General features: G+C 58.5%; 2 protein-coding genes across 13 annotated transcripts in view; one reads left to right on the forward strand and one right to left on the reverse strand.

Moving 5' to 3' along the window:
* Positions 1–2: 2 nt before the first annotated feature.
* UCKL1 (uridine-cytidine kinase 1 like 1) lies at positions 3–11,372 on the forward strand. Of its 10 annotated transcripts, none has more exons than XM_043884835.1 (15): positions 3–316; positions 5,756–5,946; positions 6,181–6,287; positions 6,429–6,599; positions 6,680–6,751; positions 7,419–7,608; positions 7,737–7,798; positions 8,359–8,375; positions 9,987–10,085; positions 10,167–10,260; positions 10,348–10,410; positions 10,499–10,621; positions 10,770–10,877; positions 10,948–11,104; positions 11,195–11,372. In XM_043884835.1, exons 1-15 carry the CDS (start codon positions 204–206, stop codon positions 11,272–11,274), a joined length of 1,647 nt encoding a protein of 548 aa, XP_043740770.1. In that variant the 5' UTR covers positions 3–203; the 3' UTR covers positions 11,275–11,372. The 10 variants fall into 10 exon arrangements, with proteins under 10 accessions (XP_043740770.1, XP_043740769.1, XP_043740772.1 ...); XM_043884834.1 differs by lacking the exon at positions 8,359–8,375 and adding an exon at positions 9,404–9,423; XM_043884837.1 differs by having other exon boundaries at positions 5,759–5,946.
* A 5,971-nt stretch (positions 11,373–17,343) lies between these two features.
* Positions 17,344–26,276, reverse strand: part of DNAJC5 (DnaJ heat shock protein family (Hsp40) member C5) — a 28,875-nt gene continuing 19,942 nt past the window's right edge. For 2 of the 3 annotated variants that reach the window (XM_043884848.1, XM_043884847.1), the window contains 4 exons: positions 23,321–23,437; positions 22,335–22,548; positions 21,528–21,699; positions 17,344–21,123 (listed from right to left, as the gene is read on the reverse strand). In XM_043884848.1, the coding sequence (XP_043740783.1) occupies positions 21,020–21,123; positions 21,528–21,699; positions 22,335–22,548; positions 23,321–23,427 (597 nt within the window). In that variant the 5' untranslated portion in view covers positions 23,428–23,437 and the 3' untranslated portion in view covers positions 17,344–21,019. Of the gene's footprint in view, positions 21,124–21,371; positions 21,445–21,527; positions 21,700–22,334; positions 22,549–23,320; positions 23,438–26,276 lie in introns of all 3 variants that reach the window. The other variant, XR_006337206.1, reaches the window with a different exon arrangement.

Genomic DNA, 26,276 nt, shown 5'->3' on the forward strand with positions numbered 1-26,276 from the left:
CTGGTGTCCTTACCTGCACACCCGCCGCAAGGCCTAGTGAGGCGTGTAGTTTGCGGGGCGCGCGCGGCCTGGTGGGACTTGTAGTCCGCGGAGCGCGCTGGAGGGCGCGCGGCGCCAGGCCTTGAACCATAGCTCCCGACAGCCTGAGCGGCCGTTCCCCCCAAGCCCCGCCCCACCCCGCCCGCGGAGAGGCCCCCGAGCTCATGGCTGCGCCCCCGGCCTCCGCCGACGCCCCCCGACCGGCGCCGCCGCCCCTCGCGGCTGGAGACGGGCCAGACCGGCCGGAGGGGAAGAACGAGACCACGTGCGAGGACCGGTAGGCGCGGCGCGCCCCTCGTGTTCCGTGGGAGGAGCGGCCCAGGGATCCGGGCCTGGACCAGCCAACGGTCTCCGTGGCCGGCCCCCGTGGCCTGGCGGGGGAGGGCCCATGTGCGGGCTCGTTCTGTCCCGAGCCGACGCGGCGCTGGGCCTACGAGCACCGGGCTGGACTATTAGCCCGCCGGATGCTCCGAGGTGGTCAGTTCGTTCCGGGACCCGTACAGACTCGGCCTCCCAGCTGAGGCCAGAGGTCGTGATGCTGGGTGGTGCGGGGCACGGTGCCTTTCAGTTTCCGCGTAGGCACCTAGACGGTCGCGGCTCTGGGGACTTTGCAGGTGGGGACGTTGTGGCGGGGAGGCGGGGGTCTGTCCCATGGCTGGGGAGGCAGCTCCCGCTCACAGCCTCTGGGGCCCGGACCCAGAAGGCAGAGCAGCGCTCAGGGGAGGGCTGGCTCTTCACTTCCGGGTCTGAACACCGCCCCACCCACCTCTCCCCTCCTGACCCAGCGCTGGCCACAGGCTGGGTCCAAAGAAAAACTTTTTAGCTTGCCGGTCTGTCTGGAAAGTGCCATGGCTTGGACTGCTCAGGACTGGGCACTGCCAGCAGAGCTGCTGGGCAAGGAGGGAGACGGTCTCAGGCCCCCTGCGCCTGAAGGAGCCTCTGGTGTCCCTCCAGGCTCACGGCCTCCTGGTGAGCAGTGATTGAGATCCTGGCTCGGAAGACAGGGTGGAAGAGGAGGGACCTGAATCTGTGACACTTATTAGTTCCAGAAAATCTGATGTGTCGGAGACCAGATAAGCTCTTGAGAAGAGCGCCCTCTGTAGACATCGTTTGGCAGCGGCTGGCGGCCCTGCCTGGTGCACAGACTGAGTAGTGGACCTAGGTGCCCCTAGCAGGGCCAGGGTGACAGTGGTCGTCTTCCTAAGAGCGTGGTTCCGGGGGGACAGCAGGGGGAGCCAGGGCCCTGGCCCTGGGCAGTAAGCAGAGACCAGCACATTCTCCCACAGAGCCCCATGGAGTGGCCCTGGAGCTTCTGTGCCAGATGGTCTTCTCTGGGAATTTCTCATTACACCCTGCCTTCTATGGGATATTCCTCAAGCACGTGATCCCCTCCCCCAGCAGCCCCTGCACGCCCCCCGCCCCCCAACCCCACGGTGAAGGTACCAGAGCTGCCTCCCTTCCTTGTCTGGGTGTCTGTGCAGGTGCCTCCACACTGAGGCTCTCGCCTGACCTCGGCTCCACTTTGCCTTCTGCAGTCTGCATGCAGGCTTCTTGTGCGCCTGGCCTTCTGGAAGGGACCGACTTTCCCTTTGCACTAGAGGTGCTGGTGGACGAGTGAGCACCCTTTGGGCTCTCTCCTGGTGGGGTCCAGGTGGACACAGGTCTGGGGGCTGTCCCTGGGCTAGTGGAAGGAAGCTGGCCTACTTGCTCAAAGCAGTGGGAAGGAGGGGGTCCCGTAGGGGGATTCCCAGTGGGTGGGGTGGCGACTGCAAGTCCCTGGAGCCTACTGCCCCTCTTCAGGACTGCATCCCCCCTGCCCCAGTTCTGTCTGCCCTGATTTCTGTTCCTGAGCTTGTCTGGGCCACCTACCGCAAGACCAGGCCCCAGTGGGCCAGCTACTCCCCCCTCCTCTGACTTCCTTTTACTCACTCGCCCAGGAAACTCTCCTAAAGCTGGATGGGGCTCAGGGCCCCCTCCACAGCCCTGAGACTGAGCAGGGCAGGTAGGGTGGGGGCGGGAGGGAGCAGCTCCAGGTGGGTGGGGGCAGACCTGTTACCCCAAGGTGGTGCACAGAAGGGGCTTCCTCTGAGCCATGAAGCAGAGTAGAAAAACTGGTGTATGGACTGGATTAATCAGAGGGAGGAGGCTGGGGACCTGGGATGTGAGTGAATACTGCAGCCACACACCAGAGGGCCTGCTCTTCCTCCTGCTGCTGGACTGGGGCGTGGCTGTGACCCTAGTTAAGCACTCAGCACTGATGGTGGCCTTGAGGGATGTGCTGGAGCCTTCCTGCAGGGGGAGGGGAGGGCAGTTATTCTTGGAGGAGGCCTCAGGGGGGTAGAGTTTCAGGTTGTTTATGCTTTCAGGAGGCACCTGGGGCAGGGGTGGGGCGCTCAGCTCGGCTCTGTGCTGATAGCTCAGCCTAAAGACACCTTTGCTTTCCCTGTCTTGGGGTTGGGGGCCTTGGGCCCTGCAGCCCCTGGGAGGTGGGGTCTGGGACTTTCTCCAGGGTGTTCCGGATGGGGTTCCTCAGCCAGCCCTGGCCGGGCAGCTGGCCAGCCTGAGCGCAGGAGGGGCAGCTCACCCCGATGCTGGCCTGAGTCTGCCTGGCTGTTCTCCTCGGCAGGGTCAGTGCTATTAATATCAGGCCAGTGCACAGCCCCAAGCTGGTGATCCTCTTATGCCTGTGGCCTCGGCCCCTGAGGCTGGTGGTGAGTGCTGTTGCTTCTCCTGGGGCCTCTCACCTGTTGGCCCCCCAACTCCCAGTGGGCAGCCTCTGCCAGCCAGGGCTCGGACCTCACTGCAGCTCCTCACTGGTTGTGTTGCCCACCCATGGAGAGGCAGTTCAAGGGGCTCCTGAGCTGTCCTGGGGGACTGCTGGGAGCCTAAGAGGCAGTGCAGCGACATCCCTGCACACACCTGGGGTCATCCTGCCATCCCGGTCTCCCTCGTGTCCTGGCCATGAGCAGCCCCCCAGCTTACCCTGGCATCCGGGTGTCAGGGTGCTGGACCCTCGGAGCAGAAGGCAGGTGAGTGGTAGGCCTGCCGTCTTCCGGTGAGGATTCCTGTCTTCACTGTGTCTCGGCTACCCCCCAGCCCCGTGCGCTGTCTGGTGGACACCAGGGCAGCCAGGCAGGCCTGCCACCTGCAGATGTCACCTTTGCGTGGGGCTCTCAGTTATCCGCTGACCTGTGTCCATTATGGTTTATAATCCTTTGGGTTGACATTGCCTTTAGTCCTTGCGGATGGCAGCACCCTGGCATCTGAGAGCAGGCAGATGAGGCCTTGTATGACTTTCCAAATCAGAGGTTGTTCTCTTGCCAAAGAGGGGCGAGGCCTGCTCTGGAGGGTGCAGTGAACGGAGAGCCCGGCACTTGGGGAGGTGGCAGGGCCTGACCTGGCTGCAGGCCAGATGCTGTTCAGACCCATTGCCAGCCCTCGGTGGGCGGCTTTCTGGCAAGGTCACCCCTGCTTATCTTCAGCTCTTCTCTGAGAAGGCATCCCTCCCAGGCTGTCAGCACCGCAGGCCTCGGGAGCTGTGGTGGTGGTGGTCATCGTCACCTCAGTGGGATGCGGGTCAGTCCCCGAGAGGGGTGATGCTCCTGCTGGGGCCCCAGCTTGGAGGGAAAAGTGGGGGGACGGGAGTAGAACTTGCCCAGGCCTCCTGTCCCGCGCCGGCCCCGCAAGGCAGCCTGTCTGTCCCAGAGCCCGCTTGGCACGATGGTTGGTCTGTTGGGGCAGAGAGGCTCTGCTCCTCTGCAAACCCAGTTTTCTGTGTTGGCGTTTCCTTTCCAAGTAGAAGGCACAGACTGGACTTTTTTTTCTCTGGGGGCATATGGAGCTTCTCTCCCCAGCTACGGGCCACAGGTCACCTCCAGGGCCTGGGGGTTGCTTGCAGGTGGGGGGCAGCTATGTTTGAGCCCCAAGGCCCTGTGCCCACTGCTGGGGGCCAAGCGCAGCTAGTGGAACGGCCAGCAGTGCCCTCCGACCAGGGTCTGGAGACGCCCAGCTTGGTGGAGTATGACGCCGGGCAAGCCGGCCCTGCCCCGTCACCTGGGTGTCCTGCTGTGTGGTCTGTGCTCAGCTCCACAGACGCGTCGTAATTGCTTCGTCAGAGCCGCAGAGGTGACACTGGGGGCAGAGGCCAGGGAATCCGGGCTTGCTCCCCACCCACGCCGTCCAGATGACAGAGCACCAACGCAGCCCGGCGCTCTGTGTCCCCTGGGACAACGCTGCACCTCCTGTCACATCCAGCTGATGGTTCTCAGCTGCTTCAGTTGTGCTGACAGGGCCCTCTGTGCCCTGGAAGCCGCTGGTGTGACTTGTCACGTGTTAGCCCTGAGCTAATTCCTCCCCCCGCCTCCCCGCCCATGCACACACGTGTGCACAGACGCTGTCCTCCTGCCTCTTGGCAACACTGGGTGCACTGGGAGCCACACAGCTGGGAACGCCAGGGGAATGCTAGGTTATCCTGAAGTGAGCCAGACAGCCCTGCACTCCTGGGGACATCTCCCCAAGGCCAGTTTCACAGCGCCCTGTCCTGGCCATGATAGCAGGCCATAACAGTGATGGCGAGCTTCGGGAACAGACCAAGGGTTGGTTTGGTTTTTAATCACAAAGGGTCATGTGCTTATAAAACACTCACCTGAAGTCCTTGCTCCTGATCTTGGTGGCCGAGGCTGGTCTGTGCTTCCCCCTGACAGGCGTGTGCTGGCCTCTGCGGCTTGTGGCACGCTGCCTTCTCACCTGATGGCACCTCGAGGACGCCCTCAGTGTGTGGCTCCTTCTCAGGCTTTGACCCGTATCTGAGCAACATCCATCACTGGGGCTCCGGCTGGAGGTGGACATGTCCTACCCAGGTTGTCCGGAGCGCCCTGGTTCCCTACCTGGATTGTCAGCCTGTTTTCGGCATCTCTGCGGCGGGTCTGCAAGCTGATGCTGTGAGCAGTCCACTTTCCCTCTCAGGCAGTAACTGGAAGTGCCTTCTCCCTAAGCTGGTCCTGTGCCTAGGGCCACCTTCACACGGGGCTCTGAGTCCAAGACTCTGTTTCCCGTCTGGCTGCTCGGCCAGGCTGACAACCTGAGCCTCCCCTGCTGTCCCCTCAGGCCTTGGGGCCTTGAGCCAAGCATCACGTCCGTGCCCCTTTGGGGTATAAACCTGCTGAGAAGTCAGCACAGCTCTGCTCGCTGGAGCAGGCACCAGTGGGGTCTGCCTCCCTCCCCCAGGTCGGGTTTCCACCCCACCTCAAATGCAGCCTTTGGGGGCCTCCACCCTCTTCCCTGTACTTGGCACGGTGCCCTGGGTCTCCCTCCTGCTCCATTCTCTCTCTCTGTAGCCCCTCCCTCTGTGCCCTGAAGGATGGCAAGGATTGGGTCTCAGAAAAGGAGAGGGCTGCCCTGAGTGTATCAGGGGAAAGAACACAGTCCTTGATGGGTCTTGACTGTCCTTGGCATGACCACCTCCCATCTCCCTGAGGCCCAGTCCACGTTGGAGGAAGAGCTGGGCCAGGACAGTGCTCCCCTGGTGTCCCCTGCTGTCCACTGGATGGATGGGCTGCAGCCGGGTGTGCTGTGCCCCTACACAAGTCTGCTCACTTTCACCATGCCTATGTGCGTGCATGGGGGCACCATGTGGACTAGTCACACCAGGCCTGATGTGGGGTGACCGGGCGCTGATGGCCCTGGGCCACGACAACCGTGTCCCCCTCCCCCACAGCAGCAACGCGGAGTCCCTGGACAGGCTGCTCCCACCTGTGGGCACGGGGCGCTCGCCAAGGAAGCGCACCACCAGCCAGTGCAAGTCTGAGCCGCCCCTCCTGCGCACAAGCAAGCGCACCATCTACACGGCAGGGCGGCCGCCATGGTACAATGAGCATGGTACCCAGTCCAAGGAGGCCTTTGCCATTGGTGAGCATGGCTGTGGTGGGAAGGGTGAGCCAAAGCCACCATCTGGTGGGACCCCCAAGTAGAAGGGTGGGACCCACCTCAGTGTCCAATGCCTGCGCTGGTGTCTTGTGACTAGCCCTGCTTGGGCCCCTCGGTCCAGGTCAGAAGAGGCTGTGTGGGAGTGGCAGGCAGCACTGGGACTCATCTGTGAGCTGGGCTGGGCCACTGTGCTCAAGGTCTCCACCCCACCCACAGGTCTGGGAGGCGGCAGTGCCTCCGGGAAGACCACCGTGGCCAGAATGATCATTGAGGCCCTGGATGTGCCCTGGGTGGTCTTGCTGTCCATGGACTCCTTCTATAAGGTGCGGGTGCCCTGTGGTGCAGGCTGCCTCTGGGAGGTTCTTGGACCGCCCCACCCCACCCCCGCCCCACCCCACCCCACCTCCGGGGGTCTGAGCCTGCAGCTGCCCCTCCCCCCAGCTCCTCCCCTCCCCCCACCGCAGGTGCTCACCAGGCAGCAGCAGGAGCAGGCTGCCCACAACAACTTCAACTTTGACCACCCAGATGCCTTTGACTTCGACCTCATCATCTCCACACTCAAGAAGCTGAAGCAGGGCAAGAGTGTCAAGGTGCCCATCTATGACTTCACCACCCACAGCCGGAAGAAGGACTGGGTAGGCTGTGGGCTCGGCTGCGCTGGGCTGCTGCCAGGGCCCCGGGCCGCTTTGCTTCCACACACTCTGTTCCTTTGCAGAAAACTTTGTATGGTGCAAATGTCATCATCTTCGAGGGAATCATGGCCTTTGCCGACAAGACACTGCTGGAGGTGAGAACAGGCTCCAGGCAGATGACCCGGGTCCTCCTGCAGGACTGGCCTTAAACATGCTTCCATCCCAGTTCCCTTCCTGTGCTGAGGCCCAGGGTTGGGTGAGCTGCCTTGTCTCCTGAATCTCACCCAGCCCCTTTGCGTCACGTGGCTGCCAAGGTCACAGCCACATTTGTGGGGGTAGATTCACTTGTGTGTGTGTGCACATGTGTGTTCTTACCTGGGAGGGAACTAGCTTCCCATGTGGGCACTGTCCGCAAGGGCATCCCGTCCCCTGGGAGGGGGACATGTCCCCACATGTGACACCCTCCAGTCTGGCTGCGGATGGCTCCTTCCCTGCCCTGAGCAAGGTCTATCCATGGTTGGCTCTGCCCTAGTCCTTGCTGCTTGTGCTGGTCCTGTGTGTGAGTGTGCTCAGGCCCTGGGAACCCCACTGCCTGCCGTGCATACACACACACTCCACACATGATGCACAGCAGACACACATTCAGGCACACCACACCCTGCCCCTGCACCCACACCATCCAGACCCCAGAGGAGCCCTGAGGAACTGGTCCACTCCTGGGCCCATACCCAGGCCAGAGTCTCTGCCGGAGGCCGTCCCCTGTGGCCTTTGCTACCCTGCCAGTGTTGGCCCTCAGCTGCTCACTGTCCCCACCCCCCATAGCTCCTGGACATGAAGATCTTTGTGGACACAGACTCTGACATACGCCTTGTGCGGCGATTGCGCCGTGACATCAGCGAGCGGGGCCGGGACATCGAGGGCGTCATCAAGCAGTACAATAAGTTTGTGAAGCCCGCCTTCGACCAGTATATCCAACCCACCATGCGTGTGGCGGACATCGTGGTGCCCCGGGGTCAGCCTGCAGGCCCATCTGGCAGGGAGGCGGGGACGGTGGGGGGAGGGGGCACAGCCAGACCTTATCCTCCCTCCTGCTCCCCTTAAGTGTGGGGGCAGGACCTCACCCTCCTCCTTCACACCCAGGGAGCGGGAACACAGTGGCCATCGACCTGATTGTGCAGCACGTGCATAGCCAGCTGGAGGAGGTAAGCCACAGCTGGCCCCGCTCCCACACCTCGCAGCCCCACCAGCCGGCCCCTGCTGCCACCGCCCAGGGCCACCTGCCCAAACAGCCCCATATTTACTGGCCAGGGGCAGCTGGGCTCCCTGAGGGAGCATGGGGCTTGCAGAGACGGGTACAGCCTATCCCTTCCAGCCCTTCTGGGTGACTGGGGTTTTGGCACTGAGTCCCTTGTCCCAAGAATCCTAGGTCACACACCACAGGCTGTCCATGGAGGCCACCCACCCCTGAGGTTGGCTTCACAGTGGGGTGCTTGAGGCCTGCGGAACAGAGCCCCAAGGGTCCTGGCTCTGACATCCCACCCAGAGGTACCCATGTCAGTCCACAGGAAGCTGACCCTCTCCCATGACAGGCAGCCCTTAGGACCCTCCCCTCTGGGGCTGTGGTGTGTCTGCTCTTGGGTGGGGGTGGCCTGGCTGGCTGAGGCATGCAGTGGCGACAGGCCATGCCGTCCTGTGACTTTGAGGTGAGCAGTGCTGCCATCTCTGACACCCATTCCCTTGTGTCTCCTTGTCACTGCTGCAGCGTGAGCTCAGTGTCAGGTAAGAGTTCCCACACCTGTCTGCGCAGATGGAGGCATTTCCAACATCCACAGGGAGCTTGGAGTCTGGGCTGTCCCCTCCCACCATGCCCACCCTCTGGTGGCCCTGCCCCAGGCACAGAAGGGGTGGTGTGGTGGCCCCCACACTGCTTCTACCTGCCCTTGCCAGGTAATTCAGGCCCAGAGAGGTCAAAGGACCTGCCGGACGTCACATAGTACCCTGACCTCTCTGGAGGCTTTTATCTGACTTGGGGCTGGTTGTATCGGGTCCGACTCCAGGGCACAGCTGTCCTGAGCTAGCACTCCTGGGCCCCAGGGTAGTGCCACCAGCCCATTCTGCAGCCAAGGGCCTGGGCCTGCCCCTTCTCTGCTTAAGCCAAGAAGCCAGTTTACTCCCCTAAGAGGTGGTGAGGCACCGCCCCCTAGCCCCTCCCCCCCGCCCCCCGCCGTGGGATGCTGGCCCACCCTGGCACTGGAGGCCAGGCGCAGAGAGCCAGGTGGAGCCCTCAGGAGTTCTGGGCCCTTCCCGCCCACAAGGCGGAGGGTGGTGCCTTGTCCCTACGCAGCAGCAGCAGCGGCAGAGCCGGGAAGCACCAGACCGAGCCCCGAGCTCCAGCTGCGTTGGAAATGCCTCCAGGCCGGTAGCCGGCCTCCAGCTTCCTGCCCACGCATCAGTCTCCGCTTGCCTCTCACCCAGCTCAGGGCTCCGGCGGAAGCCTTGGTTCAGAGACATAAAAGTTTCCAGAAAGCGTGGCTGTCTTGGGTGGAAGGGACCTGCAGGACCGTCTGCTGTGGACTTGCGGGTGCTCGCAGGCCCAGGGGCGCGAGCTGCGGGGTCTTCCCTGCCACCGCCCCGCCTCCCCCCTCCCCCAGCCTCCTGCTCTTCCCCAGGCCAGCTGGTGGCTGCGGGGACCACGGTGCTGCCGCTAAGTGGTCTTTTCTCTTTCTTCTTTTCCTCTTTGTAAACCCTGGGGTTTCCTGCCCTGTTCCCTCCCTGACCTACTCTTCGCCTCTTCACCTGGCGGGCAGAGGAAGCTGCGCTGGGATCTGTGAGGACAGAGTGCTCTGGCCGTGGTGCTGCCCGCGAGCTGTGTGCCGGCGCCCGCAGGCCCCGCCCCGCCCCGCAGGCCCCGCCCCTCTCCGCTCCAGGCCGGGGCAGCAGGAGCTGCGAAGCCAGCTCTGCCCCTCTCCCGAGGGGGCCGCGCATCACCTTGGGGAAACTTAGGCGGGGCTTGGCCTCAAAGCTCGGCTGTTTCCCCTGGAAGAGGGGGTCCTGAGGTTGGGGACCAGGTGCCCAGCTTGGAGGCAGAGATTCGTCTGCCAGGACCTGAACCGGGAGGGCACCTGGAGCGGGGAGGGAGGCTCGCCCGCATCCCCTGCTTCCTGCCTAACTGTCAGCTGCTCTGCCTTCCACCGTGTCCTTTAACCCTTTGCCTGGCTGTTATGGGGGAGGGCATCCGGGAATGGGGGCCTTCCTCCAGATCAACTACTGGGAGGATAGCCCCCACCCGGCACACTGCGGTGCGCACCACCACCCCACCAGTCTGCAGCGGGAGGGTAGGGCTCTGGGGGAAATGCCCTCCTTGAGTTCCCAATCGGTTTGTGTCCTCAGGGCGGCTCTGGCCTCGGCGCACCAGTGCCACCCCCTGCCCAGAACGCTTAGTGTCCTCAAGAGCACGCCGCAGGTGCGGGGCATGCACACCATCATCAGGTGAGCTCTCCCCCCCTCCTCAGGGCACAGCGGGCGGGCGAGCCGCCCTTCCCTAACCCTGCGAATGACCGCCACCTGCAGAGACCGGGAAACCAGCCGGGACGAGTTCATCTTCTACTCTAAGAGGCTGATGCGGCTGCTCATCGAGCACGCACTCTCCTTCTTGCCTTTCCAGGTCTGAGGACAGGGGTGGGGGAGGCTGGGTAGCAGGAAAGAGGAGAAGAGGCTCCTCACGCTCACGTCCCCATTCCGCCCTGCACAGGACTGCGTGGTGCAGACCCCACAGGGTCAGGACTACGCGGGCAAGTGCTATGCGGGGAAGCAGGTACCAGGGGCCTAGCCTGCAGCGGGAGATGGGTGGAAATTGGGGTGGCCGGGAGGCAGGGTCTGACCAGCTCAACCTCATCCCCCAGATCACAGGCGTGTCCATCCTGCGGGCCGGCGAGACCATGGAGCCTGCACTGCGGGCCGTATGCAAGGACGTGCGCATTGGCACCATCCTCATCCAGACCAACCAGCTCACTGGGGAGCCCGAGGTGAGGGACCCCTGGGAGTGAGGGGGGGAGGGGGTGGAACCGCGGGGAGGGTGGGGTACAGGTGGAGCCTGAGAAGGGGGTGGGGGTGGAGTCCCCGAGAGCCCTGGTGCAGCCTTCAGGGACCCCCTGACCCTGGGGCCTCCTGCAGCTCCACTACCTGCGGCTCCCCAAGGACATCAGTGACGACCACGTGATCCTGATGGACTGCACGGTGTCCACGGGCGCGGCAGCCATGATGGCTGTGCGGGTGCTGCTGGTGAGTGGGGGGCAGGGGGTGGGGGAGCAGGGGCGGGTCCAGGGCCGCAGCTCAGCCCCTCACCCCGCAGGACCACGATGTGCCCGAGGACAAGATCTTCCTGCTATCGCTGCTTATGGCGGAGATGGGTGTCCACTCGGTGGCCTACGCCTTCCCGCGCGTCAGAATCATCACCACAGCAGTAGACAAGCGTGTCAACGACCTCTTCCGTATCATCCCTGGCATCGGTGAGGCTGCCTGGCTGCCTCAGTGGCGCTCCGGGGCGGGGGGGCAGGTGGGCCTGAGACCCCACCACAAGGACCTGCTTTTTCCCTTAGGGAACTTTGGTGACCGCTACTTTGGGACCGACGCCGTACCTGATGGGAGCGACGATGAAGAAGGGGGCTCCACTGGATAGCCACCACCCGCCCCAACTCCCCACGCCTCCCTGTCTCCCCTGAGGCTCAGAATAGAGATGTTTACTTATTTTAATTAAAAAAAGTGTTACCCATGTAACTTGTCTAAACATTTTATAAAATAAAGCTTTAGGAAAAGGAAGCCGCAGTCAATGAGCAGGGCCCAGGACTGTTGTCCCACCTGGACCTGGCTTGGGAAGCGGGCCCCAGGGCTGCCCCAGTCCTCAAGTTGTGAGGCCCCCATGGAGCAGACGGACCAAGGAAGCCTGCCCTCCACTAGGTTCTGGTCAGGGCCCTGCCTCCTCCCGCCCCCAGCCCCTGCAGGACAAGGGGTCCTGGTCCTGCACTTGACTTTCCTCGTGTCCAGGCTCAGCCACATTTAGAACAGAGCAGAGCTGGACCTGCAGCTCCTGGCCCTGCTAGACAGGCCCTTGGTGGCCACCTGGCCTGGACCTAGGGCTCTGGGTCTTAAAGGTGTCAGCAGCCTCCACAGCCACTCCCCCCCTACCCCGGCATATTTGTACCAGGGCAGGGGGAGCTCTTGTGGGGGAGGAGACTGGTGTGCGGGTGGCTGTAGGAAGGAGTGAGGAGCTAGTGCTGGCCACAGGGGCCCCACTTGCAGGGGAGACGCTGGTGCGTCAGCGAGCTGGCCACACTGCTCAGGGCCAGAAACCACGTCCGGCCCTGCCTTCACTGTTCTTGGGCTAGGGCACCCGCCAGGGAGCAGGCCTGCCTGGCTCACAAACCTGAGGCGGATTCCCAGTTGCAGCAGGTGGGCTGTCAGAAGCCCCCACACAGACGTCCCCTCCACCTCACAGCCTGGTCTCACTCTTTTCCTGCCCTCCTGGTCTCTCTTGGTTCCCCGCCCCCCTCACAAAGGCGATGTCATGGAAAAGCTAGTTGTGGGGCGGGGACAGGAAGTCTCTGGGTGGGGGCCAAGCGAAGGGCAGCAGATAAAGGCGGGAGCTTGGTCCAGAGGTGGCCAGGCACAGGGTCAGAGGAGCGACACAGCCCTGAGGTCGGCAGGAGGGAACCTCTCCCCCACAACCTGGTGAGTGGACAGCCCCCCGCTCCAGCCCCGTCTCCAGGGCCAGATTTGTTCATTCATTCATCCTGTGCTCTTGTGCCTGGAGCCTGCAGCAGGCCTGGCCCTGCTCAAGTGCTGACAGGCAAGGAGGCAAAGATGCCCTTCTATCTGGCAAGCTCTTCCCAGATAAGAATGAGGCAGTTGATGAGCTGGGCAGAACTAGGTCATCCCAGGAGGGGCCCCCGAGTCCAGCTAGAGGCTAACCAGCTCCCAGAGAAGATATTAAAGCCAAACCTGCTCATGAGTGTGCAAAGAGCACATGGCCCCAGACACACATGTGTAAGATGCAGCTCAGGGCCCCCACCTGACTCGGCCACCAGCCTGTGGGTGAGACAGCTTCCTCCCACTTCTCCAGAGTCAGTGTGTCCTAGGACCAAGCCCTATCCCCTCAGACTGAGGGTCCCTCACCAGAGACATCTCCCGGAGACAAGGTTACAGCTTAGGGGGGTTCTTGGGCCACATCCTGCCAGGACCCCGAGGAGTGACAGAAGTGGTCACCTTCCAAACAGCCCTGATGAAGGGTCTTTGGGGTGCCGCTGGGAGAAAGGGGCAATTCCTTCAGAGATGCCCTTCTGTCTGGCAAGCTCTTCCCAGATGAGAAATGAGGCAAACAGTTGATGAGCTGGGCAGGAACTAGGTCATCCCAGGAGGGGCCCCCGAGTCCAGCTAGAGGCTAACCAGCTTCCAGGGAAGATATTAAAGCCAAACCTGCTCATGCGTGTGCAAAGAACACATGGCCCCAGACACACATGTGTGAGATGTAGCTCAGGGCCCCCACCCCACTCAGCCACCAGCTTGTGCGTGGGACAGCTTCCTCCCACTTCTCCAGAGTCAGTATGTCCTAGGACCAAGCCCCACCCCCTCAGACTGAGGGTCCCTCACCAGAGACATCTCCCGGAGACAAGGTCACAACTTAGGGGGGTTCTTGGGCCACATCCTTCCAGGACCCCAAGGGGTGGCAGAAGTGGTTACCTTCCAAACAGCCCTGATAAAGGGTCTTTGGGGTGCCGCTGGGAGAAAGGGGAAATTCCTCCAGTCTCAGGGAGCCTCCCAGTCCCAGAAACAGCACCAGAGTTCAAGGTACAGGACTGGAACCACTGGGGGCTTCCAGCATGGGGAGAAGCTGGGTGGTGCTGCTGGGGCCAGAGAAGCCCACCCCCAGGCAAACCTCTCCGGCTGTGTGCCAGCTGGGACTGATGAGTGGCCCCTTGTGTAGCTCTCTGGGCACTTGGGCTGCTGTGGGCCCAGCATAGGCCAGGGGGTGGGGGATGAACCTGGGGAGTAGCTGAGGGTGGGCCTGCAGCCTGGAGAGACCCTCAGAGCCTGGGCCAGGACAGACCCCGAGCCCCTCCCTCACTTGTCCAGAGGCTCCTGGGACACAGGGTGAGGAACCCCAAAGAGTACTGTGCCCACGGAAGCCCCGTCAGCCGCCTGGGCAGTGCCTTCAGGACTGTCCAACCTGAGAATGGTGAGCATCTAGGGACAATCTCAGGTTCGTCAGCCCGCGAGGTGCCGTCCCCTCCCCAGCAGCAGCAAGGGGCACATGGACTCCAGCAGAAGGGTGGGTACTGTCTGGGGAAGGACTCCACCCATCAGAGTGTCTCAGTTCTCAGCTGGGACACCAGGAGTCAAGAAGAAACCGCCAGATGCCAGTGTCCCGGCTTTGGCTCGATGCAGACCTAAGTGCCCCAGGGTGAGTCCCAGGAAGTGTCCTTTGTGCATGTTTCGGGGCTAAGCCCCTGCACGAGGCAGCCAGAGACGTTGCAGGGCAGGCTGCTCCGTGCTGGGAGACTTCCAGACCCTCCAAGGTCAAGCTGAGAGCTGGGGCGGGGGCAGGAAGGGAGGGGGCCGTGGATTCACTTCTGAAAGAACCGGGCAGGGGGCAGCAGGTGGGTTTTAGCTGTGCTTAGAAGGGTGAGAAAAGGGCAACTAGCAACGGTGTTCGCGGGGTTCCCAGGTGTGTGACCCCGAGGAGGGCCCGAGTTGGGAACCCTGGCGAGCAGAGTGAGGATACATCCGCTGGGGCGGCGGACAGGTGGGTGGGCCTAGTTCCCGGGCGAGGCTGGCTTCCAACTGCAGGCCGAGAACCGCCCCGGCGTCACGTGTCGGGGTGGGCCTGGCGCTGGCTTGGACCCTCCCCAACCGCCACCACGCCCCCTAGTCCCAGCGCGAGCCGAGTATCCAGGAACCGGCCTGCTGGGGACTGCGCTCCCGGACGGAAAGAGAGCGGACAGGACTGGAAGGAGCCGCGGTCCAGGGCGCCGCGGGTGCTGCCTCGGGGCCCCCCGAAGTTCTGGGGAGCCTGAGCAGGGGGCCTCCCTGAGACCGTGGAAGCCCAGTCCTCAGGACTTGGAGAGGATGGGTGACCGGTCGCGCCAGGGACAGGGGTTACCGCATAGCGATGGAGTCTTCCCGCCGGGATGGGCCGCGAGGGGTCCTCGGGGCCCCGAGCCCGACCGACACGGGAGACGCTACTCCAACAGGGCAGGTGACTGCGGGCGCGTCCGGCGCCCACGTGGCCCGCGCTCCCCTCCGGGTCGCGTCTTACCGAGTTGTTGCCGGGTTTCCCTTGAACCAGGAGAACTCCCGGAACCGCTGGCCCGCCGCGGGGCCTTCGTCTGCGGCTGCCGCTTGGGTTCCTGGAATAAAGCGCTTCACGCGGTGACGTCGAAGGCAACGTAGGCGAGGGAGGGGGCGGGCTGCCTGGGAGCCAGCGCAGGGGAGCCCACGCTATACGGCCCCGCGGTCAACCTACCTGGACGCAGATCACCTGCGCCAGGTCTGACCGGAGCGGGTGGGGAGACGTGAGCCGCCGCCACCGCCCACATCCCCGTGGCAGACCCGCCCCTCCTCGTGGCCACGCCCCACACGCCAGACGCCTGCTGGGCGGGGCTGCCTCTCGGTACTTCCCGGGGGTGTGAGAGATAGGACAGGGAAGGGAGGCTGGAGGTGTACCTAAGACCGTACCCACACGCTGCGACCGCGACTTCTGCTAAGAGCCCAGGGTCCTAGGACTGGGCACAGAAGAGCAAAGGGCACCGGAGGACTTCATCCACGCCCGGGGCCCTCAGTCCTCCTAAACAAGGGCCAGGAGGGGCGGAGGTCCCGTTGCCCACCACTCTGAATGCCCATCATTAAACACTGGTTTCGTGTTGTCACGTCCTGTTTCTGTCAGTATCTCAGGTAGAAAATACTGAAAATGAGGAAAAACGTCTGAGGATGCTAAGGCTCTCAGGGAGATAGGAAGGGCCCTTCCTCTCTGTGGATGTGCAGGGCATTTGGGGCCACCAATCACGGGGAAGTTTCCAGACCCTGCCCAGTGGTAGTCCCTGGCCAGGGCAGCGCAGCTCTGCTTTATCAGCCAGGAACTAAAATCACCTGTGTCCTCAAGTGACACGACTACCAACCACTTGAGGTTGATTCATATGATATATGCTGTATAGAAATTAAAATAACCACAACTAGATGTAGCCACATGGATTTAAAAAAAAAAAAAAAAACACCTACATTGAATGAACACTCACAGTGATTTAGTGCTGTACAATTTATGTAAATCTTTGAAATCAGTGGTACATTTTATAGATGCTGATACTGGTTGTTCAGTAAGTAGCTAAGTCGTGTCTGATTCTTTGCCACCACATGAACTGCAGCACCTTCTCTGTCCATCACTATCCCCGAGTTTGCTCAAACTCATATGTTTATTGAGTCAGTGACGCCATCCAACCATCTCATCCTCATCACTTCCTTCTCCTCTTGCCCTGTGTTTCCCTAGTATCAGGGTCTTTCCCAGTGAGTCATATCTTTGTATCAGGTGGCCAAAGTGTTGGAACTTCAGCTACCCTGACACTAGTAGGCAGGGTTTAAAACCATAAATCGAAGTGGGCTTAAGTGCCTAGTGGCCACCTCTGGACCCCCGGGAGAGAAGTACAAAGGGGTCTTTATTATGTTTTCCCTTTAATTTTTGGCTGTTCTGGATCTCCCTTGCTTTGCACAGGCTCTCTCTAGTTGTGGTGGGTGGGGGCTGCTCTTTATTGAGGTGCATGGGCTTCTCATTGCAGTGGCTTCTCGTGTGGAGCACAGGCTCCAGGCACACAGGTTTCAGTAGTTGCAGCACTCAGGCACAGTAGTTTCGTAGTGCAGGCTCCACGGTGTGCGGGCTTCAGTTGTGGCACCCAGTCTTAGTAGCTGAATGGCATGTGAAATCTTCCTGGACCATGGACTGAACCCGTGTCCTCTACTTTGGCATGTGGATTCTTATCCACTGTGCCACCAAGGAAATCCTTTTTGACAGAATTTTTAAAAATTCCACTGGCCCACCAGGGAAGTCCCTGTCATATCTTTTTGTGGAAAATGTAAATTAAATTACTTCATGTTTGTTATGTCCAAATAGTGCTTCAAGGTGTTATATTATCTTTATGTTTTAATTTTTTTCAAATCACTTCTGCCTTGCTCTTCGCTAAGACCAAAGACACAGAAGGAAGACCAGCACCCCCACCTGAGAAGCACAGCCAAGAAGGGCCAATACCCCCTGGGATGTGGAAGGTGGCACCTGCAGCCCCAAGACTGGTGTTTCTGGAGGCAGCTGCCCCCTACCGTGCTGTAGGGCTAGGGAGTCAGACCCAGGAGCCATGTGGGTTAGGGTGGCCTCTCCCACCTAATGCCAGGGTCCCCAGGGCCTGAGCCATCCTGATGTGAGAAGGCACACATGGTGGACCTGAATACCCAGACAAGCACACCACAGGGCAGAGATGGAGCCTCCTGCAAGAGCCCAAGACTGGATGCTTATCTTGGAGTGAGGAGACAGGCACAAAGGCAGCTGCCTGTACTGTGTCCAGGGGTGCCTGGTGGGGCACACGGTGTCACCTGCCCCTCTCTCCCTGCCGTCAACCTCAGGAGGGTCAAGGAGGTCAGCTGCCCCCCGAGTGTAAGACTCCCCCCAAAATAGGATTATGCAGGGATCATTAAATAAGACACACACCTGGTCTGCAGTGAAAACATTTATTTTTTACAAGTAATCTTTATTATAGGTCAACATTCAGACATAGAGACCATCACCATGGGAAACCTCCGTGACCCCCCAGCCCAGCCCCAGGTGTGTGCACGGGCTCAGGACAGAGGTCGGACCCCAGCAGCAGGACAAACCAGCACACGGACGACTGTGGTCCATGCACCTGCATTTAGCTTCTAACCACAATGTATACAGGTTTCAGTGTAAACTGCTTCCCTTGCCCACCCGAAACACCATCCCATCTCCAAGGAGACAAAATCGACCAGAAGTTGCTGCGCACAGGACCCAGGCCCAGCCTCTTCCCCCAGGTGATGTAGGAGAGTAAATGTGCAAGCTGGAGCCCATCTATCTCCTACCTCACAGGGACCCTCTGGGTGGATCTGGGGTCAGGACAGAGACCGCTTGGAATGCGGCTTTGTCATTGGTTGTATCTGATGCCTACAAAATGGGTTTTAATGTTTCAAAGGAGGGAGGGGTTACACTCACCTCGGGGGTCAGGTGAGTCCCCAGGGATGGGAAGGCAGCCCTGTCCCCCACCCCAAGAGACTGACACCTGGCCTGCCACCCACACCTATCCCAGGACACAGCAGGGTCGGGGTTTCCTTCTGTGCACAGCGGGCCAGCTTGCCCAGACCCCTGCTCCTGCCCACTGATCGTTTAAGAAACCAGAGGCAGTTTTGGAGCCAACGTTTATTGTACTGTCGCTTCGCCCTGGACGGCAGCAGTCACGCTGCTGGGTGATATATACATATACACATATGTACACACACTGCCCACACCTACAGCAGAGACGACGCCAACCGTGCTTGAAAGGACAGTTAAAATGTAGCTTTTGCCAATTCCACAGGAGAAGGAGTCACAACCAAAAGAGCAGAACAGGAGTCCTGTGTCACATGGGTTCACAGCTCAGAATACTGGGAAAGGAATGAGATCAGTCACTTTTCACACCCCTTCACCACACCCCGCAAGTAAGCTGTGTCCCTGGCAGGGCTTGCTAAGAGCCAGGGAAGGGTAGACAGGGCCCCCAGGCTCTGGGCACCCACCCACTCACTGAAGGTCTCACACCAGGTGCCAGGGAGGCTGCCCATCTCCCCTGGAACAGGTCCTCCGCCCCACCCGGAGCAGGAGCGCCATGTCCATGTTCCCTAGTGGGTTCCTCGTGGTGCTGGCTGCTCGACTGATCAGAGAAGCAGGAAGGCTCACAAACGAGCGGTAACGTCTGAAGCAGTTTGAAAACAGAATAACATCCAAGGAAGACAAGAGACCACGTCACCAAGCGGAAACAGAAATCTACAGGCCACCAGCCTCTGACCACCCCTCAGCCACTCCCATGCCCCTGCAGGACACCTCAGGGCACCCCACACTAGCCACAGCACTTCTGCTTTACCACCACAGCAGGCAGAGGGTCGTCCCCTCTGAACACACGAACAGGGGATGCTCCAGACACAACACCCTGCTCACCAGGGAAACACGGGCCACAGGAAACAGGGAAACACAGCCAGGGGCCTAGGTCTCCAGTCAGGGGGAGCGTCTGAAGGTGCCGAGAAGACTTTTTCTGCTTCCAGATCAACAAAGTGGACACAGGAGGGTCTGAGTCAGGGTCAGGTGAGGGGGCATGGTCTAGAGCCAGCAGGTGCTGGCTCCTTGGGGACTTGGGCCTCATGCAATCGTTATCATCACCAGGAGAACTGTTGTCATTGTCATCATGATTTATTAGGTTTTTGCAATTCTGTGGGAGACTGGGTTCAACAAACTTGCAGACCTGCCCCTTTTCCACGGCACCCTGGTCTCCAGGGGATCATCATGTTTCTAGCAGATGAGCAGTAAGATTCGGAACTGAGACACACCTGACAAGGGGCTCACCCTGACGTGTGTGGGGTGGGTCTTGGAACTTTCCACCCACAAAGCAACAATACAGCCACTGTAGAAGGGGTGGCTGCCTACCTGCTGGAGTCCAAGCTTTGAACTTGTTTTTTGGCCATTCTGGAGAAAAACAACTCATTTCCTAGGCTATTTCCAGAAACAGGATGGCTGACTAGGGCCTGCTCTCAAGCTGAATTCTTTCTGTCTGCCTGGGGCTGGCACCAACGACCAGCCTCCTCCCTGGTCCAGGACAGGTCAAATAACCGATTCCTTGTTCTTTTAAGAAGTCTGATTTTAGCAGGTTATTTCTAATTTAATACCAGTGCATTTATCTCAACTCTCACTGAACGTCTTCATGACCATTTTCACAGGCAAAACCCCAAATAAAACAGTACCATTACGTGCCTCTGGACCTGGTGATTGCAGAGCACAGCACAGCAAGTGAGCTGGGGCTATGGGTGGGCAGGTGGGGTGGGGGACAGTGGCTCTGGGAGGGTGTCCTGGTGCGTCTGACCTCCTCACGTGCAGCCCCTGCCCACAGCCTCCCCCACTGGACACTGAGGAGGAGTCCAGTGGTCACTAGGTTCATTCTGCAGAAACCAGGCAGGCCTGCTTGGGCCACACAGGTCTGGAGGTGCAGGTCTGACACAGGCCCAGCACAAGCACGTCTCCAAGTCCTCACAGTGGTGGACTATTCCCAGGGCTGGACACAGACAAGACAGACTGGCTTCCGACAGTCCATAGGTGGTGGTGCTGAGACAGAGGTGAGAGAGCTTCTGTGGTCTGGCTGCAGGTGAATGAGCCAAGGGCACCGAGGCCTCCTGGGGACTGACTCTCTGCCCGGAGCGTGCCTTTGGTCCAGCTGGTCCTTCCTCCATAAGCTTGACGTCTCTAACTGCCAAAACCATCCACAATGGCCAAAGGGAGCAGGTGGAGGAAAGTGGGTTGGGGGGGGGCGGGAAGCAGGAGGGCTATGCAGCCCACTCACCACCGGCAGCCTGGACTCAGCCCCTATGACTACCACTAATTGGGCCACTGATACCATCTGTGGTTCTTGGAAGTCCAAGAAAGGATTACGAAAAGGCCAGGTGGGCCTGAAGGAATGTGGAGGGCAGTGCAGGGAAGGGAAGCATGAAGGCTGCAGGGACGGTCCATCCGGGTAGGGAGCACACTCGAAGCACAGGGGCCTCAGGTCAGATACGGGAATACCTGCCATGAGGCGAAGCAGACAAGGTGAGCATGAGTACCACAGGGCAACACCCCGGGACTGGGAGTCAGGCCCAGTGCCTTCCTGTCAAGTGAGTCCAGAGGCTCTGCCTGTGGCCACAAGGTAGGCAGACAGGGCAGGGAGCAGACCCCACAGCTTCCATCAGGCAGCACCTGCCTCAGGCCCCCATGAAAACAGGAAACGGAGTGCCCATCCTGCCTGAGCCCACCTGGCCATGGGGGACCACAAGGGCCATCCACCCCCCACGTCAACCTGCCTGAGAGTCCTGAGGCAGCCCCACGTCTGGTGAATGCGGTCTGGCTGCAACACGCCCACAACACAGACAGACATGGACATAACCCATACATGCTATTAAAAAAGGAAACAACAGAAGATGAAGAAGACCGTAGCTAAACTGCTTTAAATACTGCATGCTACGCACTTCATGTGTCGGGGGTGGATGGGCGGGCACAGAGGCGGGTCGGCGCGGCCCTCCTGGGGCCAGGGCGGCTCCCACGCCATCTCTGTGACTACAGTTCATGATTCTAAGGTTGAGTGGCCGGGTGCTGACTGATCCTGGACTTAGTTGAACCCGTCAGTGTGGTAGCTGGGGTGGGAGTCAGCTGTGAGCTGGGTGGTCTCCGTGGCAGATGCTGGCTGGATGACGATCGGCGTGTCTGCGGCCTCTGCAAGCAAGCGACGCACATGGTGTGAGGTCAGGCCAGTGAGCTTCACGGCCCCCGACACTGTGTGACACGCTTGGCCGCCTGGTGGCTCAACTGGGGTCAGAGGTCGTAGGACAAGCACTCGGAAAGGTGAGGCTGCCTGGACCTCTGCCCCACACAACCTTCCTCAGTGGCCTCGGCCCTCGGCCCTCCCCGCCTACTCGGCCACCACAGTCCGCGGCGGGGACAGCCCTCCGAGCCTGCTTTACCTCCAGTATCCACGTTCACACCTCAACCGTCCCGCTGCCACCACAAACACTCCCGCACAGTGTCAGTGCCCTCCTGTTTGACGAGACAGGGCGACACGTTCAGGGCCCGCTCCGGCCCCGCCCCTCGCGCGCCACACGGGCGGTGGGCGCACTCACCCCTCTCGTCGGACTGCAGCTGCGCCTCCAGGTCCTCAGGGGACACATAGAACTCGGTCTCTTCACCCTCCGGCGCCTTGGGCTTGCACTTGCCACAGCAGCAGTTGAAGCAGCAGCAGAGGCAGCAGCAGCAGTAGCAGCAGGTGAGGAGCCCACAGAAGATGAACAGGGCCTGGGGGGAGGGGGACAGGGCTGTTAGGAAGCCGGGGCCTGGCCCTCACCCCCACCCACCCCAGCTATAGAGGGGTCCTCAACCAACAGTGGGTTCTTCCCCAGATCAAGAAGAATAAAGAACATTAAGACAGGAAAGGCAGAAAAAAGACCAGCTGCATAAGGAAGAGTAAATTCTGAAGGGGGGGAGGTGGGAAGGGGGACTGGCAGCTGCCAGATTGGCTTCCAACAGCGCAGTGCCCAGCAGTGAGCCACGTTCTCGGGCCTTACACGGCAGATGCTTTGAATAAAATCAGGAAGCCAAGTAATGTTAACAGATAAAACAATACTATCTTTTCAAGTTTCTCAAGCTAGACATTTCAAACACATCTTCTCAATCACAAAAACAAATCTCTCCACATTGTGATGACAAAAGTTTGTTTCCTGTTTCTATTACAGCAACTCATAAAAGAAAATGCTGTGGATGCCACCCCTCAGCACAGGCCCTGCTCTGTGCATACAGGTCAGCTGCAGGCAGGCCACGAGGCCTGCGAAAGCTGCTGGGATGTGACCTTTGCCTGTATACACAGGGATGAGGAGCCTGCCACATGCCTAGACCCACCCTCCAGGATGCGAGTGTGGGAATCGCAGCCTCACCTTGGCCCACCAGCTGGAGAGCACAAAGTAGGTGTTCACGTTCTCCTCCCCGAACTGCTCGGCCACGTAGAGCCCCAGTGAGCCGTACTTGTCGTAGATGTTTCTTTTCGTGGCGTCCGTCAAGATGGCGTGGGCGTTGTTGATCTCCTTAAACTTGTCCGCAGCCTCCGGGTTATCAGGGTTCTTGTCAGGGTGGTATTTCAAGGCCAGCTTCCTGCAAACCAAAACCATCTGCTGGTCATGCATTTTGTATTCACCCACTGGACGGAGGGCTAGCAGAGACACATCTACCCGTCACTAGCTCCCTTTATTTCCACAGAACTCAAGAACGCCAGGGTCAACAGAAATTTCTGCAATTGTCCAGAGCCATCCACATAGAGGCAGGTGCCCTGTGGGAGCCGACCTGCAAGCAGCTGGCCTGAGCGGGCCTGCTCTGATCTCCCCCAGGAGCTGCCAACCCCGCTGCTGCCCTCTAGTGTCCCGGACGCTCATCGAACATCTGTCAAATGGAGGCAAGGGCAGGGACAGGGAGCAAAGGCTTTTTAAATGTGTCTGATAAAGAGATAAGGGAGACCATAAAGGACTGTGTCAGGTGGTTGCATCAATGACAGTGTCTTAGAGACACTGCACAGGATGGGGGTGGGGCAAGCTCAGAGGGAAGGCTCCCCCTTCCCCAGGGTGTGGAGAATAACCCACAGTCACAGCTCAGCACACTCGACCTGCCCGCCAGGTCTCTGCTCCAGGGCAGGGAGTTCAAATGACTCGCAAGGAGCTCTTTAGTTTTGTTTTTTTTAATTTATTTATGTAAGGGGCTGTGGTTTTTCCTTTTTTTTTTAATACAGGGGGCTGTTTTCTGTTGCCCAGAAAGCATTAAGGTAACACTCATGAGATGCAAGAGAACTGCTACTGTGACCCTGCAAGTAGGCCAGGGAAGCAGGGAGATGTAAGACAGCCATGCAGGAGCTGCTGGGGAGGAGGCCTCCTACCGGTAGGACTTCTTGATGTCATCCGAGGTTGCGTTCTTGTCCAGCCCCAGCACATGATACAGGGACTCCCCAGAGGTAGAGAGCGAGCGCTGTCTCTGGTCTGCCATGGCACGCTGTCTACAAGGAGAGCGCAGGGAAACAGCAGACAGCGCAGGTTAAAATCCCCAGTGCCGAGGGACAGGCTTGACTCTATTTTAGGCAAAAATTACAGCGCTTTGTGGGGTCACAACATACACAAACATAACACATTCGTCTACAGCAGAAAGAAGTGACGAGTGGTCCCACATTAGGGTAAAGGGCAGTTTCTGACTGCTACAATATTGTCACCCTAAGCAGGCTATTAAATTTAAGTGTGTTTACCACAATCCCTTGAGCAACCTCTAGGTAAAGACATAAGGGGGCCTAGCTAGAAAGCTGCAAGAAAAATGAAAAGGAAACTCTACAGATGAAAACCTCCAGCAAAACGAAGACACTGTCAAATGGATAAAAATGCAAGAGACACACTTTAAAAACAGGGTCTCAAAATACATAAGGCAAATTTTGACAAATAAGGGGAGAAGCAGACAATTTCACACTCACAAAAATCTTAACACCCCTTTCTCAGAAACTGACAGAACAGAAACAAATACAAAGTTAGGAAAAATGCCAACAATCTGAAGAACACTATCAACCAACATTACCCAATTACCTGTATGACACCCACATCCATAGAACTTACACTTTTACATGATGGGCCTTAAAACAAGCTTCCAAAAATCTAAATGGACAGAGGGCTTCCTTGGTGGCTCAGCAGTAAAGAATCTGCCTGCTCATGCAGGGGACACAGTTCAATCTCTGGTCTGGGAGGATTTCACATGCTGTGGAGCAACTAAGCCCATGCGCCACGACGGCTGAGCTGCAGCTTAGAGCTTGTGCTCTGCTACAAGAGAAGCCACTGCAATAAGAAGCCTGTGCACCGCAACTAGAGAGTAGTCTGTGTGCAGCAACGAAGACCCAGCACAGTCAAAATTTAAAAAAAAAAAAAATTAAATGGACTGAAATCATATACAGTGTGTCCCCAACACGAACAGATTAGAGACCCAAAAGGGAAGTATCCAGGAAACCCTCGGTGTTTACTATTAAAACAATACACTTTGAAATAACATGCAGTTCAAAGAAAAGAGGACAGACATAATTTCTAAATTCATTACTGATGTTATAATCTCTGTGTGATTATAAGCTACTACTTAAAAATAAGTTGGTATATATAAATCATAGTTGCCAAAACTCAGAAGCAACTTCAGCTGGTGATGGATAAAAAACTGTGGTACATCCAGATGGTGGAGTATTACTTAGCACTGACTGAAACGAGCTACCAAACCATGAAAAGACACGGAGGAGCCTAAATGCGTTTAACTCAGTGAAAGAAGTCAATCAGAAAGAGATACACACACACTGTAGGATTCTACCACTCTAACACTCTGGAGAAGACAAACCTATGGAGACAGTAGAAAGACTGGTGTTTGCCAGGGGCTGGGGGCAGGGACGATAAACAGTCAGAGCACAGAGGGTTTTGACAGCAGTGAAACTATTCTGATACCACAATGCTACACACAAATCATCATACATTTGTCAGAACTGGAAGAATGTGCAACACCAAGAGTGAGCCCTGTTGTAAACTGTGGATTTGAGTTAATCTGTATCAATGTTAGACCATCACTCTAAACAATGTACCCCTCAATGCCAAAAAACTGGGACTGGGAGCAGGAAGTACAAGGCAACTCTCTGAACAGTCTACTCAATTTTTGTGTAAACCTAAAACTGCCCCCAAACAGTTATACTGTCCTCAGAGACTGAAATTACAGCAAGCTATGACCACAAGGAGCACAGAAAGAACGCAGGCTCCGGAAATCACCATCTGAGCAGGGAAGCTGTCAACAAAGCAGAGGGCACAACTGCCTGTAACGGCTGGAGACCAGAGCACAGAGGAGGCACGATTCAAGGAGCATGAGGAGAGAACCAGCATATGGAAAATAGAAAACGGGAAACTCCATTTAATGGGAATTTGAAAGGCAAAGAATACAGCCAACTGAGAAAGAAATAGTCAACCGAAAACAAAATTAGTGCTGACAGAAAACACAAGTGTGCAAACTGCAGCCCTGCTGAGCAAGGTCAAACGTCCACATCCTGGGCACTGAGAACTTCCCCCCAAAAAACATGCTTCCAGTTCTAAGGAGAAAGGAGTCTTGTCCCAGGAGTCCATCATCAACAAGATGTAAATCAGAAAAATGTTTAAATGCAGGAGTTCGGGAAAAGCACAGCCTGTGTATCCTGAACGAACCAACGATCTGGACAGCATTTCAGCAAAATGAGGAAGGAAATCAAGAAAAAGGAAAAGGAAAACATGTGGTAAGAAGAGTGGCGGCAGCTGCTTCAGAGAAGGGTCACTTCTGATCACAACCAGGACACAAGCACGCGAACTCCCTCCAGACTGGGTTCCTCAGGAGCCGGGCTCCCCCAGGCACAACGACAACTGTCAGAGGCACAGACAGAAGCACAGAGGTGAAGTCAGGACCCAAGCCAAACCAAAGGGCACAGAGAACGCTGTGATGTCGGTGTGTCACTGTCGAGCCTCACTGCCACCCCAGAGCTGATGGGCTCTGGAACCAGGGTAAGCCCAGTTCTAACAGCTTCCAGCTGTCGACGTGGCCAGGTCACTGCAGCACTCGGCGTTTACCTCCTCACCTAGAAAAAAGGACATACCTCCCCACTACCAGGGCAGGGCCTGCAGGGAGCTCAGGACCCTCAATGACGTTGATGACAGCATATTCTCGTCAAGTCTCCATTACTAACAATTTACTCTACAGCAGAAGTAACATGACTGTGTCAAGTTTATTTACTACTTTGCTAAGTAATTTTTTTGGTCCTGAGTAACTGTTCTAGAAAATACAACTTCGACAAATTACTTCTTATTATC

Source organism: Cervus elaphus, chromosome 23, assembly GCF_910594005.1.
Source record: "Cervus elaphus chromosome 23, mCerEla1.1, whole genome shotgun sequence".
Classification (NCBI taxonomy): domain Eukaryota; kingdom Metazoa; phylum Chordata; class Mammalia; order Artiodactyla; family Cervidae; genus Cervus; species Cervus elaphus.

Bases quoted from the DNA above. Each gene is read 5' to 3' on its own strand.
- UCKL1 (XM_043884831.1), top strand. From the start codon at position 204: ATGGCTGCGCCCCCGGCCTCCGCCGACGCCCCCCGACCGGCGCCGCCG. The intron at 5,947-6,180 runs GTGAGCATGGCT...CCCCACCCACAG, and splicing joins CAAGGAGGCCTTTGCCATTG to GTCTGGGAGGCGGCAGTGCC. The intron at 10,878-10,947 runs GTGAGTGGGGGG...CTCACCCCGCAG, and splicing joins TGGCTGTGCGGGTGCTGCTG to GACCACGATGTGCCCGAGGA.